A 17,671-nucleotide genomic window follows, 5' to 3' on the forward strand; every position below is an offset into this window, starting at 1 on the left:
ATCCTGGGGCTTGCATGGCTGGACAAGTGGGGCCCTATGATCTGGTGGGAAGGGGGTACTGAAAGTTACGGATTGGTGTTGGCCCTCGACCGCCTGCTCAGGAACAATCAAAAAAGGGTGGAGAGAGAGCCAGGGAGGCACCAGTAAGGCAGGAGAGAGCGAAGGGGGAAGCCCCCTTCCCGGCGGTGTATGCCAACCTCGCCGAGGTTTTTAGCGAGCATGAGTGTGATGTGCTACCTCCTCACCGGCCAACTGACTGCACAATTGACATTTTGCCGGGTGCCAAACTGCCAAAGCCCCGGATGTACGAAATGACGCGCAAGGAGATGGAGGAGCTGCGTCAATACATTGACAAGAACTTGGCAAAGGGTTTCATCCAGCCGGCATGATCACGGATTGCAGCTCCGGTGCTCTTTAAGGAGAAAAAGGATGGATCCCTGCGCCTGTGTGTAGACTTCCACGGCATCAACGGGGTTTGCGTTGAGAACATGTACCCTCTACCGCTAATGAAAGACCTATTGGCCCATTTGGCAAAGGGGAAGGTGTTTGCAAAACTTGACCTCAGAGAAGTGTATTACAGGGTCCAAATCAAATGAGGAGACGAGTGGAAGACGGCGTTCAACTGCCCACTTGGAAGCTACCAGTTCCGGGTGATGCCATTCGGTTTGCAGGGGGCCCCTGCAGTGTTCATGCAGCTCATCAACGAGGTATTGCATGAACACCTTTACTGTGGGGTGCTCGTGTATCTGGACAATATCTTTATACCTCCAACATGACAGAACACGTCTGACTGGTAAGACAGGTGCTAGACAAACTGCTGAGGGCACACTTGTATGTTAAACTGTACAAGTGCGAGTTCCATCAAACCCGGTTGGACTATTTAGGGTACCGGATATAGGGGGAAGGGGTGGAGATGGACCCTGAAAAAGTCAGGGCTGTGCTGGAGTGGCAGGCACCACGGACCCGCCGTCAGCTGCAGAGTTTCCTGGGGTTCGCCAATTTCTACCAGCAGTTTATCCCCTTGTTTGCTACGATGGCCTTACCCCTAATGGACCTGCTCCGCACCCGACAGACAGCAGCCAAGCCATGTCCCGGTCAACCTCTAGCGTGGACGTTGGCCTGTCAAAAGGCCTTTGAGGTCCTGAAGGCCCTTTTTGCAAGGGAGCCGGTTCTACTATATCCTAACCCCGACCTGCCATTTGTCGTTCAAGCCGACGCCAGCGATGTCGCGATGGGGGTGATTTTACTCCAGAGGAACGGGCAAGGGACGTTACAGCCCTGTGCTTACACCTCCCGTAAGCTGACAGACAGAACGAGCATGGGCAATATGGGAGAAGGAGGCGTTTGTAGTACGGTGGGCGTTGTCAACTTGGCAACACTTTCTGGAGGGAGCGAAAGAGCCGTTCGAGGTTTGGACGGACCATAAAAATCGTGAGGCTTTGCAGACACCGCGGTGCCTGTCCCCAAAACACGTACGATGGGCCCAATACTTTCAGCGTTTTCGCTTTCGGTTGAAGTATGTGCCAGGGGGTAAGAACTTTTTGGCGGACGTGCTGTCACACATGCCCCAATATAAGAGTAAGCGGGAAGAGGTGGTACAAGCCATTATGCCTTCCTTCAGGCAAGCGGTAGTGCAGGTGGTTGCACGCAAACCGGCAAACGCCCTGGTCCAGGAGCTGCATAAAGCAACCCAAGACGATCCCTGGCTACTGGACCATCAAGCCCTGCTAATGAAGAGGGATGGGCTGGCTTGGAAGGGTGACGAGCTATATGTCCCACAGACGTTAAGACCGAGGGTGTTGCAACGGTGCCATGATGTGAAGCAGGCAGGACACTTCGGGTTTCTTAAAACCCTGCACCTAGCGAGACGCCAATTCTGATGGCCACAGATGAAGGCGGACATAGAGACCTATGTATGGGGTTGCCCTGTGTGTGCCACCGCAAAGCATCGTACCGGTAGGCCGACAGGGTTGCTGCAGAAAGTGGCAGACCCGACCCGGCCATGGGAGGATATATCAATGGACTTTATCGTGGAGCTGCCGGAGAGCCGTGGTTATACAGTGATCTGGACAATTGACCTCTTTTCCAAGCAGGCCCATTTTGTTCCGTGCAAGGGGTTGCCATCCACTCGTAAGCTGGCGAAACTGTTCATCACGCAGGTGTACCGCCTGCACGGGGTGCCCCGACGGATCATCTCGGATCGGGGGTGCAGTTCACGGCCCACTTCTGGCGTGAGTTCATCCGTTCCATTGGGTCATCCCAAGGACTTAGCTCAGCTTATCATCCCAGTACCAACGGGGCGGCAGAACGGGCCAACACGATGGTGGAGCAATACCTGCGGTGCTACGTCTCTTATCAACAAACGACTGGGTTGAACTGCTACCATTCGCAGAAGTAGCGTATAATAACGCGGCGCACAGCAACACCGGTTTCACCCCCTTCTGGGTGGTACATGGCCTGGATTTCGTCCCGATCCCTGAGTGCTCTCAGCAGGACCCTTCCCCCTGTCAACCCCATGGTTGGATAGCTCACATGGGGGGGGAGGTTTGGGAAACGTGAAGAAAGCCTTAGTGAGAGCAGAGGAGGCCGCAAAGGCGCAGGCAGACAAGAAAAGGAAGCCCCAAAAGCCTTTTCGGGTGGGGGACATGGTATACTTATCGACTAAGTACATACGCCTGCGGGTGCCCTGCAAAAAGCTGGGACCAAAATATCTAGGGCCGTTCCGGATCACGCAGGTCATCAATCCAGTAGCCGTACGACTACAGCTACCCCGGTTCCTGGGGAAGATACACCCAGTCTTCCATTGTAGCCTACTGAAACCAGTAGAGGGGACCTCCTTTAGGTCCGTGACAAAGGTACCGGGTCCTGTCACGGGATCATTACGAAGTTCAAGAGATACTGGACTCCCGGGTCCGACAGGGTCGGCTGCAGTACCTGGTATGGTGGAAGGGATACCCTGTTACGGAGGCATCCTAGGTGGGGGAAGCGGATGTCCAAGCCCCCCAATTGGTGAGGAAGTTCCACCAGCAGTGTCCCAGTAAGCCGGGAGGGGGAGTCAGCTGAACCATCCACCACAACGGGTGATTGATCACATGTTTCTCCTTGCCTTCCAAGTGGAGCCCTGGTAGAGGGGGCCGCCTGTCAAGCCCCGTGGGCTCGCCAGTTACGGGAGGGGGGGAGATGGAAATCCTCGGGGAAGCCAGTAATGCCGCCGAACAGCTGGGCAGTTCCCTGGCCCGGCGCTGGAACGGGTACGACGCCGAATGGCTAAACGGGCCCCGGCACAGCCGCCGGACAGCTGATAGAAGCAGGAAGCTCTGACGGAGGCTGATAGGGATGACACCCAAGGAAGAAGCTGGGAAAGGTCCTACCTGCCCTGCAGAGCCGCTGAACAGCTGAGCAGCTGTGCTGCCGCCGAAACAGCTGAGCGGCATAAAACTGACGGCCGGCAGCAAGGACCGAAACAGCAGACCGGAAAGGAGAGCCAAGGGCCTGCATTACTTCCTTTCTAGGTTATTCACCGGATGCTGGGTAACTGGATGGGGGGTGGAGCTGAGGGGAAGGACTGTATATAAGGCGCTGGGAGAAAGTCACTCCCAGCGCTGACTTTGTTTGCCGTGATTAAATGCTGGTCAGACCGTTCCTGTTTTGCCAGCAACCTTATCGTCCATCACTTGTCTTCTGTGGGAACCAGGGCTGGTAAGGACGCTGACATTGACAATATAAACGAACATATTTCTAACTTAAACCTCCAATTAAATAATACTCAAAAAATGACAACAAAGAATGAACAAACAAATCAGACAACAGAACATAAATGAAATGAAAGTAACTTAAATAGAAAAGCTATAAATGAAGAAAACTACAATTTAATACAAAAAAAATCTGCAAAACCTCACTATATTAAAGAATACAAAAAAGATGCTTTATCCTCCAGGACTTCAAAACAAATTTGAGGATAAAAAGAAGAACTAATAAAATGGATTAAAGAACTGTCAGAAGAATCATTAAAATGTGGGAGACAAAAACCTGATACTTTACTTGATTTGTCTTTTTGTCCCCAACAACACTTACAAAAATACAATCTGGCAAGCCAAACTTACTGATTTGGAAAGCGACCTGGCAAAAGAAGAAGATTAAAATTGGAGTCAAGGGAGGTGGGAACAACGGCGCAACAACTCGCAATGAGGGCAACGGGCGCAGCCCACGCAAGATCAGAACCAGGAGCCCATGCAACAGCAAAGAACTACGACCGGCGAGGGGAAGGAATCCCCAACATGATCCGTGCAGGAACTAATGATGGGAGGTGAGGTGCTACACACGCAACGGGGGGGATGGCTATAGGACAGGAAACATTGGAAGACCATCCCATGGCAACAGGTATCCAGCCACGCCCAAAGCGGGCAAAGAGAGTGACAACAGGAGAGGCGAGGATCCCTGAACTCACAAATATGCAGACGGATGTGAGACAACTAGAAGCAATACAATTAGCGGGGGCAGGTAGACCGGTAACGCACTCCATGAGCTGAGCGCAAAGGCAGTTGGTCTTATAAGCAGGCTTTTGAACCTCCGGCATTCCACTCTTGACGACGTCGGCAGTTAGCCGACGAAAGCTAAGTTTATTAAACAGTTGTTGTTTTTTGCATTATCCCGGTGTTCGACTATTTTTCTCAACACGAATATACCCGGGATTCGCATTTTTAGTGTAATTAGACACACACACACACACACACACACACATATATATATATATATATAGAGAGAGAGACTATATATATGTATCAGGGAGGGAAGAGACGGGAGGAGATATGTCTTGAGTGTTTTGTTTTTTTATACACCTGTTGGCCCAAATATGGGAGGAAGAAATCTTTTGCCTGTATCAGCTCAATCTAGCAGGGCTTTTCAACCCGTGGTACGCGTACCACTTGTGGTACATTAATGAGTGGCAGGTGGTACACAGCCAAGTGTAGTGGGGGAGGGAAAGAGCCAGCGCAGGCAAGGACTTACTGTGAGAGAGTCCTCTGGAGCTGCAGAGTGGCTGAGGCTGAGCCTCACCCCAGGCTCACTTCTGGTTCACCCTCCCCCATGAGAAAGGAGGAGGAGGGGGGCAGAGACAGGAGAAGCTATAAAAGGAGGCAGTTTGGGCAGGAGAGGGAAAAAAAAGAAGCAGCCTCGGGAGGATGTGGAGTCAGCTCTAGCTGCACCGAAGGGGAAGGAGGAGAGTGGGGGGGGAGAGGAGATCAAGGAGTCCAAGCAGGCCGGCCATGAGCCGATCTACAACTTCTGCGGCAGCCACCTGTGCTGCCAGCAACAAACAGGCAAGAAATGCAGCAGGGGAGGGGTTGCCCTCCAGGANCCGGCAGCCAATACTTACTACATTTTTTTTCTTCCTTAAGTGCCGGCTGCACTCATTAACTTTCCTTTCTAGCCAGTAGCTAATTCTTAAAGGGGAATGTGCCTTTTTAAGCTAGTTCCCTCAGCAGCTTCACTTTTCTGTCTCTGGAGGCTTTTCCTTGTTTGATGAATATATGGAAGAGGGAAAATATGGGGGGGGGTTTTCACATTCTTCCTTCAGAAGGAGGTGGGCATGAGAAAGAGGGAGGGAGGGAAGGAGGGAGGGAGGGAGGGAAGGAAGTCCCGCTTTAGCACTTGGCCACTAGCAGCCCTGCTGTTGACTTTGCTTGTCAAAAGGTTGCAAAAAGGGATCATATGACCCTGGAACACTGTAATCATCATAAATGTGAATCAGTTGCCAAGCATCCAAAGATAAATCACATGACCCTGGGCATGCTGCAATGGACATAAGTGTGAAAAATGGTCATAAGTCATTTCAGTGCAATTGCAACTTTGAACAGGTTTTTTGTTTTTTTTGGTCATCAAGTTTTTGACACCTTGCTAGGTGGTACTCAAATATTGCCATAGCCTAAAAGTGGTACAGTCGGTGAAAAAGGTTGAAAAGCCCTTATCTAGAGCCATCCACAGGCAGCAGTTGCTACTGCGACATCAGGGAGGGAAGAGACAGGGGAGGAGATATGTCTTGAGTGGGGTTTTTTTGGATACACCTCCCTGATACAGCTGACAAAGTGAGAAAGAGCCTGTGGGCTAGAGGTCAACACAGCTGCCTAATGTGCAAGCAGCCCAGGTTCGAATCTCAGAAGGGTATGGCTGGCTGATGAGAGCTAATCAGCTTGAAATAGCTATCCCAGTTCTCCTTAATTCTTTGTTATCAATCCCAAAAAATTTAGCAAACACAAATGATGTCGCAGTAGCGACTGCTACCTGTGGATGGCTCTAGATTGAGCTGATAAAGGCAAATGATTTCTTCCTCCCATATTTGGGCTGACAGGTGTATCAAAAAAACAACAACACTCAAGACATATATATGAAAAGCCCTGATCTAAGTCTTCTGTCGTAGCATTTGGTTGTTTCACTTTCTCTATAGAATTCTGTATAGGTGATTCTTTGGTTGAAGTCATAGTTTGAGTTTGCATATCCAGACTTATACGGAGAGTTTGGATAATTGCTTTTAACATACAAAGAATTTGTTCCTGTGCTTCCTCTGTAGGAGAAATCCATTCCTGTTCTTCCATTGTAGTATATTAAACAAAAAAAAACTTAGTCAGAAAGTCCACCAAGTGAGGAGCTGAGCTGAGTTTCTTGCAGCTGGTGCTTCAAGGTTGCTTTATCTCTTATCTATTTTCAAAGCTGTCAACAAGTCTCTCTTAAAGAATAGCAGGTTACAGTCTCAAATTTAGCCACCAGATGTTATCTCAGAGTTAGTTGGATCTTTTCAGTTTTTTCCCCTCTATTTTAAGGACACCACCCCCCCCCAAATCTTCAATAATAATTAGAGGAAAAATCAGAGGAAAAAAAAATAGAGAGTAGAAAGTTACAAATCTTATAATCCACCAATTTTAGGAAACAGAATTCCAATTAGGATCCCAGTATTTTTCCGACGTTTTAAACTCCCCTGAGTGGTCGATCGCCGCTGTTTCTGGAGGGAGGGCTAAAATGCCCCTTCCCTCACCACAGGGGGGAAAGTACTTTAGCAGCTTATGTAGGTAATTAAGTAATTAGCATGTAAGAGAGGTAGATCTCACCCAGTCTCTTCCACGCTGCTTTAGAGTTGCCAGATGGTAAATGCGATTTCGGCTGTTAGCAGCCTAGAGATGAGCCATATTTCTATGGCCGGTCCATTCGTCCACCAGTTTGGAGGGATCGCCAGCTCTAACGGGAGAGTTGCTGCTCTCCCGCGACCCAGCGAAAGCCCCTTCTTGCTGGTCGCCTCTTCGGGGTGACTTTCGGCCCTTTTCAGGGGCCCCCAGCGATGCAAAATTGAACGGGGGAGAGAGAGCAAGTCTCCCAGCCATCCATGGCGGCTGCGTGACAAACCAGAAGCCTCTGCTTTTCCAAAGGAATTTCATCGAGTCACTTGAGGGAAAGCATACTGTAGTAGATTAGTGTTACAGAACATGGCAAATCTTACATACTTCAGTACAGGTAGTCCTTGACTTACGACCACAATTGAGCCCAAAATTTCTGTTGGTAAGCAAGGCAGTTAAGTGAGTTGTGCCTCATTTTACGACTTTTTTGTCACAGTTGTTAAGTGAATCACTGCAAGTTGTTAAGTGAATCATGTCATTAAGCAAATCTGGCTTCCCTCATTGACTTTGCTTGTCAGAAGCCAGCTAGGAAGGTTACAAATTGTGAACATGTGATCCCAGGACAGTGCAACTGTTGTAAATACATACCAATTGCCAAGCACCCAAATTTTGATCATGTGACCATGGGGATGCTACAATGGTTGTAAGTGTGAAAAATGTAAGTCACTTTTTCAGTGCTGTTGTAACTTCGAATGGTCACTAAACGAATGGTTGTCAGTTGAGGACTCTCTACACGTGGCTGTTATTGTCCTTTCTTATCCTATAACATCCTAATCAAAGCATTCACATTTATATGCATATAAAGCAATCATTAACATAAAATAAGACTCCACTATCCAAGGAGTGGCATTACAGTAGCAAGTGTACAAGCTAGCTGGACAACTGTTTTGTTCAACTGGTTCTTGAATGGTGGTGGTGGTGATGATGTGTGACTTGAAGTATCAGTGGGAATACAAACTGGTGAATGTTTCTATCTTAATAGTTTTTTATTTTGGGAAGAAGAATGATAATAAATTATTGTCACTTTCTGTTAGCTAATCAGCATTTGGGTCTTAAAAAGCCCTTGTCTTTTTAATGGACAGAAGTACATTCTGTCATTGTGTTGTTACAGGGGAGAAAATCAATTACAGAGCTTAAATTTTAAACAGTTTCTCCCCTTGCTGTTGATGAAATAGCTAAATATCTGTCTGTAACCCATTTATTTAAAATGAAGAGTAGGATATCTATGTTAGTTTTTCATACTTTTTATAATGAATATCTCAGCTGCTTAGATACTTAGGATAATGTAGGCATGAAATGTTGTCTTCCTTATTATTGAAATAAGTTTTCTTTATTTCAGAGCACATACAGTATATGTGTGTGCATATGTATATGAAGGGGGCAAGGGATCATTGTTAGACACCAGAAAATTAAAGTAGCTTCATTTTTAGTTGCTTAGGCTGTATTAAATAGCAAATAAATATCATGGTTTTAAAATATAATTGTTGGGAGCATAAAGTAGACATTCAGACTTTGGGATCAATGGGATAGAAGTTCAATAATTATATGGATTTCAGTAAGCTTGAAAAGAAATGGCATTCTTGCAGGGCTGCTGTGATTAAAACATTTTGAGTTCCCTGTAAACATGTTGTCCTTAGAATCTGGGTTCACAGTCACAACAAAAGATGGTGGCCATTTGTGCAGATTATAAATAGATACTTTCATCTGTTAGACATTTTCTTCCAAAAGTAAATGGACTAATGAAGAAATGCTACAAGAAGAATTGTGCTTCATTTCTGCCTCATCCCCCTCCTTTTTTTTATCCTGCAGGGCCCTCCAGATTTTCAACAAAACCCTCCTGAACCTGTTCCTACCAATTTCAACCAAGCCCCCCGACTTTCCCTCCAAGATCAGTGGCGAGGGCCACCACCCCCTCTTCCGCCTCCACCTCCACAGGAGAGAGAACCTTTCTTCATGGGAGGTATGACCATTGTCTTACCAGTGGGAAGAGACCTTTTCCTTGGTTCTCAGGGAGAACTTACCAATTACATGCATACTCTTGAAGCAACATGACTGTTATTCCAGCTCTTTCGTATACACTGTTTACCTTGTTAATGTATCCTTACCACAGAAAATTTTCAGGAAGTGATGCACTAACCACAGAATGATTTATTGTCAGGCACAAAAGACCAGGTCCACATGTGAAGGTTAATTAAACTGATTTATTGCTAATCATGCCTATGCACAGGAATCTTCTCAATGTTTAACACCTGCTTGAAGTTAGATAAGGGTCAATGGAATTCAAGGGAGGTTAGACTTAGTTCGCTTGTGGCTGTGTAGGGATTCTAGGCTGATCCCTCTTTTAACTCTGCCTCCAGGTTCTACCACTCCTTCTACATTTATCTACAGAACTGGTGACTTCTAGTTGGAGTAGAGAGTACTGGGCTAATTGAAGAAATTGTTGGACATGATCCTGGCAATTCTCCATGAGACTTTTATTTCCAGTAGGTTTGAGCCAAAACTGGTATTTTGCTTGGCAGATGCGTTGGTTTCATGCCGTCTCATTTTGATTTTTCCAACAGAGCTGAGATTTCCCAGCCATCACTTGTTTGAGCAGCGGAGCCCCCCTCCACCACCGCCCCCCCTTCTTAACAGTGTGCATCCTGTGCCCAGCCAAAACTCACTCCCATTCACCCAGCCTGGACCAGGTTTCAGCCAGCAGGGGCAGCAACCAATGTTTCCAAGAGAAAGGCTGGTAAGGCCAAATCTGCAGCCTCAGGGCCCTATGGGAATCCTTCACTTCAGCCAGCATGGAGCAGCCAATGTACGACCTTTTCTTCCCCCAAGGCAGTCCTTCCTGCAGGTACCAGGGCAGCCGTTCTTAACCCCTCTCACCCAAGCCGGCATGCAGGTATGTAATGATCAGGACAGCCCTCCTCATCTCTGTTGAGTGCTTCTATGACCATTGTAGCCTGAACTTTCAAAGTCTGTGTAGGTCCTCCAGTACAGTTGTTCTTCCTCATTGTTCCCTTTTTGCCTTTTTGAAGGAGCATGATTTTAGATAGTAATACAGATCTGCTATCCGCAGTCACTAAAAAAAAAAGATGGCAACTCTCTTGTCTGGTACTTGGGGAGAATATAACTAGTTTTTACTGTGCCTTTTTGGCTCTACTTCCAAACCCTCTAAAGTGAGTTGTGGATATTGACTGGCCTAACATAGTTATGCTGTTAGAGGGATTCTGGGAGTTGTAGTCCCAACCTATTGGGAGTGTGGCATTTGTGTGTGGGGAACTGTTACAGGTTATTACATTTAGTCTTAGCTTAGAACAGGGGAGTCAAACTGCCAGCTCACAGGCCGGACGCGTCATGCGGAAGCCGCGCTCACCCCATTGCCGGCAATGGCAAAACTGTCCCAATACGTTGTGCGATGTCATGTGACATCGTGAGTTTGACATGTCTGGCTTAGAACATACATTGCTTAAGCAGAATGCTGAGAGAAGCTCGTCTGTAAACAGAGCTTGAATGCTTAGCATTTGAAGCAATTTAAACATGCCTTTTTATTATTGTGCCAAGCATAACAACATTACTCTCATTAATGGCCAGCACTAATTGAATTATAAGGGCTAGCTCAGGGGTCTTCAAACTTGGCCCTTTTATGACATGCCTGGCTGAGGAATTCTGGGAGTTGAAGTCCACAAGTCATAAAAGGGCCAAGTTTGAAGACCCCTGGGCTAGCTGCTTCAAAGAGAAGACATTAAAAAGTGTTGATTTTTGTGAAGCTGTTCACAGACCTAATGGGATTAGAAGTTTGTAATATGGCATTCTGTTACATATTCCTTGGTTTCCTAGATTGATTTACTCCAGGAGAGATACTGAAGTCTATTTCATGAAAACAAGTTTCTGTACTGTGAGTCACTTAAGCATGCATCTAAAAACATTAGGTCTGGAACACTACAATGCTTAGGGCTCCCTCTCTTGGTGCTTTGCTTTCTTCTATGAAAGCTTGAATAACAAACACCAGCTTCTAGTAATTTATTTGCTGATCCATATTTTAGAAAGATTCTGTATTTTATTAACAATCAAAAGTGTTCAAATTCCAGTTGTGATCTTCACCTTCACCCCAAAAAGGAGGAGCTCCACTATAATACAGGAAATGCAAGAAAGCCCTTAGGTTAATTGAATTTTTCAGATTAGAACTGGGTGGGAAATGGGCTGTGTAGCTCTTTAGATCTGAAGATTGAAAGTTGGTTAGAGCAAACAGGTTCAAACTTTAAAGTAGACAATACAGGTAGTCCTTGACTTAACAACCACAACTGGCCCAAAATTTACATTGCTGAGCAAGGTGGTTGTTAAGTGAATCATGCCTGATTTTACAACCTTTTTCCCATAGTTGTTAAGCAAATTACTGCAGTTGTTACATGAATCATACAGTTGTTAAGCGAATCCAGCTTCCCCCATTGACTTTGTTTGTCAGAAGCTGGCTGGGAAGCTCACAAATGATGATCACATGACCCCAGGATTCTGCAACTGTCTTAAATACTTGCCATTTGTCAAGCACCTGAATTTTGATCACATGATTGTGGGGATGCTGCAGTGGTTGTAAGTTTGAGAACCACTCATAAGTCACCTTTTGAGTGCTGTTGTAATTTCAGATGGTTGCTAAACAAATGGTTGTAAGTCAAGGACTACCTCTAATGTCTTTGCCCTGGATTACCAAGATTCTGCTGCTGTCTAATCCTAGGAAAATGTATTTTTTGTTTAAAGAGTTGCAGTCAGCTGCCACACATGCCAAAGCATTTTTTGTCTTCAGCTCCCAATTTCTGAACAACCTTACTTTCTGTTAGAGGTTTTTTTGTTTCCTTGTTAAGTGCTGATTCTGTCTTGCTAGTAGTTGGGGAACAAGCCTGACCTCACAACTGCCATGTTTTCAAATGTACAGGGTCATTTGCACCCTCCTATGCATCCACAGCATCCACAGCCACCGCCACAACATCCACAGACGCCCCAGCAGCACCCCCAACCACCCCAGCCTCACCACCAGACGCACCAGTCCCACCAGCAGCACCACCTGCTGCCTGTGCCTCCCCAGCCTCTGATTCCGGTGGCCCCATCCCAGTTCAGGCTGCACCTGCAGACTTCACAGCAACAGCCAAGTGGCAACTGGATGCAGTGCCAGCAACGGCAAGGTCTAATAAAGGCCAGGCATGTAAGTGTCCTTTCCATACACTAAAAAAAATGGGCTCTTATTGGGCAGGGGCAAGACCTGAACAGTCATCTTTGAAAAGGTGTGAGTTCTGACCTCTTTTACTGCTTGCCCCATCTACTCCCTCTGTTTGTATTTATTTAATTCATCTTTTCTACCCCACCAAATTAATAGACTGTAGGTGGCTAGAATCTGTGTAACATTTTCATTTTTAATATTTATTTATATCCCACTTTTATTTTTATCCCACTTTTCCTCTGGGAGTTTGAAGGAAGTAGGGCTGGTGCTTTCCACAAGTTGTTACTTATTTAAATGTATTGGCTTCCCAACTCCAGTGGATTTTGGGTGGTATATGAAAGTAGGGGGGAAAACATAAAAGCAGCAAAAAGCTTTATAAAGTGGATATAAAAAGTCTACACACCCCTGTTAAAATGCCAGGTTTTTGAGATGCCCACTGTGTCAGATGGGCAGCCCAGATAAAAATAATCTAATAAACAGCAAAGCAAAACAGTGGCCTTAGACCAGGCATGTCAAACTGCTGGCCCATGGGCCGGATGCGTCTCGCTGAAACCGCGCCCACCCCATTGCTGGCAATGGGGAAAAAGTCACGATACGTTGCGCGACGTCATGTGACGTCGCGAGTTTGACATGTCTGCCTTAGACAAATCATAAACATCAACCTAAGGCCTGGGACCAAAGCCAGATTTTCAAAGCTTTCTGGAAGCCTAAGAGAGAGGGCATTGTCCTTATCTCTGGGGGGGGGAATGTTCCAGAGGGTGGGGGCCCCAACAGTGAAGGCACGCTTCCTTGGTCCCACACAATGACAAGGTTTAATAGAGGGGATTTGGAGCACACCCACTGTGCCAGTACCTACTGGGCAGGCAGAAACTATTGGAGACCACTGGTCTCTCAGATACCCAAACTGTATGCAGTATACAAATTATAGTTATACCAGGTGAACTCTTTCGGGTAAATTAGACTGAGACACTTCTCCAGTTATCTATAGAAGAGTAGGGGGTTGAACCAACATTGGTCCATGTTCACTCTCTTAACCACTGCAAATTGCTCTGAGGATACAGTAATTGTGTCCTACCTGCTTGCCTTTCTTTTCTCATTCCACACTCCCTTCTACATCCCTTGTGAACTACATTTTAATATGACTCCCATTCACTCATCTGTTGACAGATTGGTATGGTATGGAATCAAGCTACCACCATATAGGTTGTCTTTGAGTTGAGTGGGACTCTCAAGTGAAAGATGCTAGGAACTGGAAATTAGTAGTTTATAAGCTGCTACAGATTACCTACTGTTACCATGGATTATGAGTTCAGTAATATCAGGTGTAAGCAGTGTCTCATTCATCCCACCACCAGACCTGCCCCACCCAATTAGAGATAGCCTGGAATGAAAGGAGCTGGGGTTGCTTTCACTGGTAATTTTGTAACCCCCTCCCCCAGGGAGTCATGAGTAAGGCTGAAAGAAAGAAAATGTCTTCCTCTTTCTAATAATAAAAGAAACGCAAAGGCAGTTTAAAAACAGCTTTTAATTTACAAAGGTGTAGTTTATCTGAAGGGGGTTATGCCCAGTGGTGGGATTCAAATATGTGAACAACCGGTTCTCTGTGTGGATGCCACTTATGGAAGTCCATTCTGGGCCTGGGCAACAAAAAATTAGCTACCAGTTCTGCCAAAGTGGTGCGAACCGGCTGAATCCCACCACTGGTTATACCACATAATTCCCAAGACACAAACTGGCACCCAAAGTACTTACAGTATTTATTAGAAAACACATGGTAACAAAGAGAAGCATGGATGAGCATCACAAAAAATAGCATGTTTAAAGAAAGTAATAATAAGGTAAGCTCATCTAAAATGGCGACTGAGCCTACTGGAATAATAGTTGTGAAACTTTAAACAATCAGAATAGAGCTGGAAGGGACCTTGGAGATCTTCTAGTCCAACCGCCTGCTCAAGCAGGAGACCCTATACCATTTCAGATAGGTGGCTGTCCAGTCTTTTCTTAAAAACCTCCACTGATGAAGCACCCACAACTTCTGATGACAAGCTGTTCCACTGGTGAATTGTCCTCACTGTTAGGAAGTTTCTCCTTAATTCCAAGTTGCTTCTCTCCTTGATTAGTTTCCATCCCTTGTTTCTTGTCCTGCCTACAGGTGCTTTGGTAAATAAGTTGACCCCCTTGTCTTTGTGGCACCTGTCAAATACTGGAATACTGCTATCATGTCACCTCTAGTCCTTCTTTATAAAGCGGTACTAATACTTCACTAATATTTAAGTGATCCACTAGCACGCCAACGTCCCTCTCACAGTTACTGTTTTTGAGCCAGGTTTCACCTAATCTGTACTTGTACCTTTGGTTTTTCTTGCCTAAGTGTAAAACCTTGCTTTTCTCCACATTAAATTTCATGTTGTTGGATAGGGCCCATTCTTCAAGTCTGTCAAGATCTTTTTGGATCCTGAGCTTGTCTTCTGGGGTGTTGGCTATTCCTGCCAGCTTAGTGTCATCTGCAAATTTGATGAGTTCTTCTATTCCCTTATCTAAGTCATTTATGAAGATATTGAAGAGTACTGGGCCTAAGACAGAACCTTATTGTAACCCACTGCTTATTTCCCTCCATGTAGATGTAGTACCATTAAGGACTACTCGTTGAGGACAGTTTGTCAGCCAGTTACAAATCCATCTGTTGGTGATGCTGTCTATCCCACATTTTCCTAGCTTACCAAGAAGTAGGTTGTGGTCTACTTTGTGGAATGCCTTGCTGAATTCTAAATATACTATGTCCACAGCATTTCACTGGTCTACTAATTTAGTCACTTTGTCAAAGAATGAAATAAGATTGGTGTCATGTGTCTGATTAACGAAACACTTAAAAGGACTTTCAGGCATATTTTTTCCTAAAAGCATTTATTAAGGTTACAGAGACGTCAGTACGGCATGGTGGAAATGCTTAGATCTGGATTCTTTTCCGTTACACATACATTCTAAGCATTTTTCCCTCCCCTATTTTGGGGTCATGGTTCACATCTTCCAATTAACTTGGAAGATGTGATTTACTTCAGGTTTCTTTTTCCCGGGCTTTCACTGTTGCCTGATTTAACTATAAAAATACCAGACAGTTCTGCATATTGTCAAAGCAAGAATATACAGTATTTGCAGCGTTGACATCTGGTTTGGCATGATCTGTTTTTAACAAACTCGTGCTGGCTTTTACTTATAACTTTATTTGTTTCTAGATGTTCACAGATCTGTTTTTTGATTATTTTTTCCAGTATCTTCCCAGGTATTGATGTTAGGCTGATTGGTCTGTAGTTCCCTGGGTCTGTTTTTTTTCCCTTTTTTGAAGATGGGAACCACATCAGCCCATTTCCAATCCTCAGGTAATTCCCCAGTGTTCCAGGATTTTTGAAAGATGTGGTACAATGGTTCTGAGATAACATCTGCTAGCTCTTTCAGAACTTTGGGATGTAATCTGTCAGGTCCTGGTGATTTATATTCATCAAGATCAGATAGGTGTTCCCTAACCATTTTCTTGCTTATTGTAATTTTTATTTATTGTCTTTAACAGTTAGGTTTTTGGTAGGTTGGGCTATAGTTTCTTTTTGCATGAAGACTGATGCAAAGAATGAGTTAAGCAGTTCTGCTTTCTGTCTGCTGCCTGTTACTTCCTTGCCGGCTTCTATAATAATAATAATAATAATAACAACAACAACAACAACAACAACAACAACAATAACAATAATAAAGTTGGAAGGGACCTTGGAGGCCATCTAGTCCAACCCCCTGTTCAGGCAGGAAACCTTATACCATTTCAGACAAATGGTTGTCTAGTCTCTTCTTAAAAACTTCCAGTGTTGGACCATTCACAACTTCTGGAGGCAGGTTGTTCCACTGATTAATTGTTCTGACTATCAGGAAATTTCTCCTTAGTTCTAAGTTGCTTCTCTCTTCAATTAGTTTCCATCCTTTGCTTCTTGTCCTGCCTTCAGGTACTTTGGAGAATAGCTTGACTCCCTCTTCTTTGTGGCAACCCCTGAGATATTGGAACACTGCTATCATGTCCCCCCTCGTCCTTCTCTTCATTAAACTAGACATACCCAATTCCAGCAACCGTTCCTTATGTTTTAGCCTCCAGTCCCCTAATCATCTTTGTTTCTCTTCTCTGTACTCTTTCTAGAGTCTCAACATCTTTTTTACATCGTGGTGACCAAAACTGGATGCAGTATTCCAAGTGTGGCCTTACCAAGTCATTGTAAAGTGGTATTAATACTTCACATGATCTTGATTCTATCCCTCTGTTAATGCAGTTTAGCACTGTGTTGGCTTTTTTGGCAGATGCAGCACACTGCTGGCTCATATTTAAGTGATTGTCCACTAGGACTCCAATATCCCTCTCACAGTTACTACTATTGAGCAAGGAACCCCCTATACTATACCTGTACATTTGGTTTTTCTTGCCTAAATGTAGGACATTACTTTTTTCACCATTGAATTAGATAGCGCCCAATGTTCAAGTCTGTCAAGATCCTTCTGTATCTTAAGCCTACAGTGAGGGAAAAAAGTATTTGATCCCCTGCTGATTTTGTACGTTTGCCCGCTGACAAAGAAATGATCAATCTATAATTTTAATGGTAGGTTTATTTTAACAGCGAGAGACAGAATAACAACAAAAAAATCCAGAAAAAAGTTATAAATTGATTTGCAATTTAATGAGTGAAATAAATATTTGATCCCCTATCAATCAGCAAGATTTCTGGCTCCCAGGTGTCTTTTATACAGGTAAAGAGCTGAGATTAGGAGCATTCTCTTAAAGGGAGTGTTCCTAATCTCAGCTTGTTACCTGTATAAAAGACACCTGTCCACAGAAGCAATCAATCAATCAGATTCCAAACTCTCCACCATGGCCAAGACCAAAGAGCTGTCCAAGGATGTCAGGGACAAGATTGTAGACCTACACAAGGCTGGAATGAGCCACAAGACAATCGCCAAGCAGCTTGGTGAGAAGGTGACAATAGTTGGCGTGATTATTCGCAAATAGAAGAAACAGAACATAACTGTCAATCTCCCTCAGTCTGGGGCTCCATGCAAGATCTCACCTCGTAGAGTTTCAATGACCTAATGGGGACTAAACATCACCCCTCCCTTTGCGCCACGGACTCCCTTGTGCGGACTATGCACACGAAGACGGCCCTGCTGGCCCTGCGCGATTCACCCCTCGCGCAGGCCTGGCCCAGGAACCTCTCGGGGGCCTACCTCAAGGATGGGGTGTGGAACCCCGAGAGGTGGCATGCAGTGGCCATGGATAAAAAAT

At 45.3% G+C, this 17,671-nt stretch overlaps 1 protein-coding gene across 1 annotated transcript in view; it reads left to right on the top strand.

Moving 5' to 3' along the window:
* The first annotated feature begins 913 nt into the window (after nt 1–913).
* Nucleotides 914–17,671, top strand: part of LOC107295831 (RNA-binding protein 33) — a 112,504-nt gene continuing 95,746 nt past the window's right edge. The window contains exons 1-5 of the mRNA XM_029285922.1: nt 914–1,354; nt 1,518–1,721; nt 8,973–9,123; nt 9,725–10,053; nt 12,112–12,348. Coding sequence (XP_029141755.1) covers nt 914–1,354; nt 1,518–1,721; nt 8,973–9,123; nt 9,725–10,053; nt 12,112–12,348 — 1,362 coding nt within the window. The remainder of the gene's footprint in view (nt 1,355–1,517; nt 1,722–8,972; nt 9,124–9,724; nt 10,054–12,111; nt 12,349–17,671) is intronic.

This window comes from Protobothrops mucrosquamatus, unplaced genomic scaffold (assembly GCF_001527695.2).
Source record: "Protobothrops mucrosquamatus isolate PMUCROS unplaced genomic scaffold, P.Mucros_1.0 scaffold2518, whole genome shotgun sequence".
NCBI classification, from domain to species: Eukaryota; Metazoa; Chordata; class Lepidosauria; order Squamata; family Viperidae; genus Protobothrops; species Protobothrops mucrosquamatus.